Raw genomic sequence first — 4,728 nt, 5'->3', positions numbered from 1 at the left:
CAGAGACACATACAGAGAGAGGGGGGAATAGACAGAGACACATACAGAGAGAGGGGAATAGACAGAGACACATACAGAGAGAGGGAGAATAGACAGAGACACATACAGAGAGAGGGGGAATAGACAGAGACACATACAGAGAGAGGGGGAATAGACAGAGACACATACAGAGAGAGGGAGAATAGACAGAGACACATACAGAGAGAGGGAGAATAGACAGAGACACATACAGAGAGAGGGAGAATAGACAGAGACACATACACAGAGAGAGGGGGAATAGACAGACACACAGAGAGAGGGGGAATAGACAGAGACACATACAGAGAGAGAGGGGGAATAGACAGAGACACATACAGAGAGAGGGGGAATAGACAGAGACACATACAGAGAGAGGGGGAATAGACAGAGACACATACAGAGAGAGGGAGAATAGACAGAGACACATACAGAGAGAGGGAGAAAAGGGGGCATAGACAGAGACATCATACAGAGAGAAGGGGGAAGGTGGGGGGAAGGGAGGAGCAGTGAAGCAACAAGGATGTTCCACGATGCACGTCTTGCATGAGCCCCGCCTGGGTGGGTGTGTCCAGGGTGAGGGCCTGCTGGAGGAGCTCGGGCACAGTGTATATAAGTGCCGCAGCGGCCGTCCACCACAGACAGCTCCTCCCTCTCGCTTGGTCAACATGAACGCTCTGGTGAGTATACTGTACCTCCCTCCCTCCCTGGACAAGGTCTTATGGTTATTGTAATACAGACACATTATTAAACTACGGACGAAAGCGGATGATGCAAGCCTTACCTAACTTAACGTAATCTAACCTTAGCACATTTACCATACCATAAACTTACTCAGTTAACGTAACATAACTTGAGGTACCATTAACTTCGTCTAACGTAAAGCGCCATAACCATAAGTTAACTCAACGTAGACTATTGTAAGGAAGCAGTATCCTACCAGTCATAACCTAACCTAATCTTAATCAAGGAATATGGTGTAACAGTTGTATTCCTGGCACTTTTTTCTTAAAACTCAGTGCGTCTTGACTTGCTTCGTTTTCTTTACACTGCTCTCACGATAACACAAACTGTAAAATTTCTTAGTGACTTGAAGGCTTAAGAGTACAAGATGAAAGTCATATTTACATTCGATAGATCGTGCGTTAGTTGAGTCATGAGTAAAGTAGCACACATCAACCAGTGAGTCTGATCTACTTACATTAGTTTACTCTACAGTAACAATAACCAATTAGCTCAGACCCATAACAGTGCCATGCTGGCTCATAACTACAACAAGTACACATGATAACAAAAACTTAGCTTAAAAACAAAATTTCCTTGTCACAGACGGTGCTATGCCTGGTGGCTGCTGCTGCAAGCTGCAGTAGTCAGCTGAGTTACCCCGGGGTGTACGGTGGCGCGTATAGCGGTTACCCTGGAGTGTATGGCGGCTACCCTGGAGTGTATGGCGGCTACTCTGGAGTGTATGGCGGTTACCCTGGAGTGTATGGCGGTTACCCTTCCGCATCACCTATCAACGCCCTCACACCTTACAACGCAGCTCCTCTTGCCCCTGTATCCCCCGTTCAGTCCAAGTACCACCTTCAGGACGAACTGGGTCAGTACTCCTTCGGCTACGCTGGTGGTCCTTCTACTCGCTCCGAAACCCGTGACGCTTTCGGCAATGTCCGTGGACATTACAATTACATCGACGCAGACGGCAAAGTACAGACCCAGCACTACGTGGCCGACGCCCTGGGTTTCCGTGTGGCCGGCACCAACCTGCCCGTGGCCCCAGATGCCCCAGCACCTGTTGCTCTGGCTGCCCCAGGTCCCCTCCCCGAGCCAGTTCAAGACACCCCTGAAGTCGCCGCCGCTAAGGCCGCCTTCCAGGCTGCTTACGATGAGGCCGCAGCCGCTGCCGCCGCCGCCCCCGACAGCCGTAAGAAGCGCTCCCTCGTGGCTGCACCCGCCCTCACCCCCTATTCCGCTTTTGGTTTCCCCTACGGTTTCACTGGTGCCCTGAACTACGCCCACCCAGGTGTGTTTGGATCTCATCTCGGCTACTCCGCCGCCTACCCGTACGCCACCCTCCGTGATGCTGAGTTGCTCCGTATTATACACAACCCAGGCCACGCTGTCTCCTACCGCGTCGACTAAGCCACTATGTCGGGATCCAGCTGTCTCCTACGCCGTGTTCCAGGTGTCGTAGAGTTCCTGTCGTGGAGGTCGTGATGTATGGCTCACAATGTAACGACATCGAACTTTGATTGATTACACAAATGTCTCCAGTAATCTCATCATGGAGAATTCGATGACAATAGTTGAGGTGACCATCACAACATCTACACCTCCACGGCTTGGTGTTGACGAGCCTCCGCGGTCTGTATATACGTGTTCATGTTGACCTTAATCTTCACATTGCTGTGATCAAGGCGTCGTAGAGCATTAGTACAGAGGATATAAATGGCTGCTAAAGATACTCAATTCATATTTGTAAAGTTCAACACTAAAACATGATTTCTTCAAGAATGAAAACCTGACATTAATCGCCTCTGAGCTGGTGTTGACGCGCCTGTGATCACGTCTACATGTACTGTACTGTAATGACATTTAAAAAAAAGTTAGTTCTTACAATCAATTTCTTTTCTCCAGAATTTATATGTAAAATTATCATTTAAATTGTATCTGTAAGCTACTCATTACAATTCGCAATGTAAATTTCAAATACTCCCCAGTGTTATGTAAATAAAGTATATTTGAAAATAGTTAAATCATTTATTTAATTCCTATAAGTTAAAAATCTATTACAAATGAATCGAAATCATCTGAAGTTCTCAACAGAAAAAAGACTTCGGTCATTACTGTTTCATTAAGAACAGCCATTATGTCTCAATTTAACAAGCTCACGTGAAGATAAGGCATCTTCTCTTATTTTTTCTGACCATTAAATTCTCTGAGGCTGACCTAACCTGCCCTCCCAGAAGGCTTTTAGGTGTTTAATGATCTGGCGACATAACTTGAGGTGCCTAATACTCATGTGATCCCTATACAGTTGAATAGTTATCCTTTCATCTCTATCTATCTATCTATCTACCTTTCATCATGTATACAGAGACTCTCCCTTCTTCATATCTTTTATCTTTCCTCTCTAAGGATAGATTCACCAGCCAAGTCAAGATTATCGAATTATATCCTTTATTTCAAACATTGAGACAATTCCCTCTCCAGGCCTCTCCCCCTCGTGTCATAAACTAGATCACACAAAACATACATTCACGAAATTCGACGCACAGTAAATTTTCAATAAGCTACTGTTATCATAAACTAACATCTACATCTTTCGAGTAGGTTAACAGAAGAACAATGTCCCATCAGAAGGTAGTGTAGATTTTTATGAATAATCTAAAAGCATTTTTTCTCATGACGTCATCAGTCTTTTAGTTTTTCAACAGCATACAATTTACAGTAGACTGGGAAACTTTATCTCCGAATAAAATAACAAAAACTACAGGCAAAGTTCCCTCAACGCTTGACAATATCTGACATTTATTTGTGTTACATGATTGGTATACAGCTGAGTAACAATACTTTTCATTAAAAATTCTATAAATTATGTCATATAACTGAAAAAACTCGGGTGCGACTATAGCGTGCGGTCTAACCTAGCCTAATTAAACCTAAATAACTTGTTGACCGCACGCTACAGTAACACCAAAACTCATTCTATTATAAAAACAAAAAAATTAGAGAATATGCTTAAAATCTCGATCCTTGGGATTTTTGACGACAACGCAATATATTGTATTAGGGAAAGAATATATAATACTAGATATATATTTTGCTAAAAGGTGATATTGCGAAATATGCACATTTCGAAAGGTGCTTTACAACCGACACCTGACGCATACAAAATAAAAAGGAACAAAGAGAAAAGAAAAAGAAAAATATTGTATGGACAGGAAGATAAGAGAGGGGGGGGGGGATAAACCACGAGGGAGGTGGAAAGATAGAATAAAACAGGTATACTGGATAGGAGGGCGACAGGCCCAGAAAGCAACAGTGAACTACGGTGCTTACAGGAGCCTGGTGTTGAGTAACTTGGTGGTCGAACAGTTCCCACATCAAACAGAGCAAGAGTCAATAAGCGTAGTAAAAATACACAACACACTTGGACGCTAACTTATGCGACGTCACACTTTTTCCGTCATTTTCTTGCATAAGTTTTCTAAAAATTTTCATTTTCCTGAACGCGCCGTCACACACGCGTAGAGAACTAGTGCAGCAGTCTTTCCGCGTTCGGCAGTTGTAACCAGATCGCTCAATGTAAGCAAAAATATCAGATGCATTTTTTAATATCAACATCAATAAAAGAAAATACACTTAAAGGTGGCGTCACACTAGCATTTTTACCGTCAACTTTCCCGGTTTCTGTCATTTTTCCGCGAATTGCCTTTTTTTTCAGCCTGTTTCGCTCAGACGAAACTATCGTTTCCGCCAAAGACTTTTTCCGCCTGACTGGATAACTGAATTGCTCCAATTTCTGTGGTCAAGTCAAGATCTATACTCGACAATGAGGATATTTACATAAAATAAATATCGGACCACGTAAAATAAAATAAAAATAATTTCATATTTATTACGTATCGCATTTTCAATAAAGTGATTAAATGTAAAAATCTTAATTGATGTTAATATTCGTAAATCCTATCTGGGTTACTCCACCTCCTC

General features: G+C 43.1%; 1 protein-coding gene across 1 annotated transcript; it reads left to right on the top strand.

Moving 5' to 3' along the window:
- Positions 1 to 602: 602 nt before the first annotated feature.
- Positions 603 to 2,765, top strand: LOC121867811 (cuticle protein 8-like). The gene is made up of 2 exons (XM_042367932.1): positions 603 to 695; positions 1,345 to 2,765. The coding sequence occupies exons 1-2, from the start codon at positions 684 to 686 to the stop codon at positions 2,155 to 2,157; spliced, it is 825 nt and encodes a 274-aa protein (XP_042223866.1). The 5' UTR covers positions 603 to 683; the 3' UTR covers positions 2,158 to 2,765.
- The last annotated feature ends 1,963 nt before the right edge of the window (positions 2,766 to 4,728 follow it).

Source organism: Homarus americanus, unplaced genomic scaffold (genome assembly GCF_018991925.1).
Source record: "Homarus americanus isolate GMGI-L3 unplaced genomic scaffold, GMGI_Hamer_2.0 scaffold28309, whole genome shotgun sequence".
In the NCBI taxonomy this organism is placed as follows: domain Eukaryota; kingdom Metazoa; phylum Arthropoda; class Malacostraca; order Decapoda; family Nephropidae; genus Homarus; species Homarus americanus.
The sequence above is the reverse complement of the archived record's forward strand: the minus strand, read 5'-3'. Positions and strand labels throughout refer to the sequence as shown.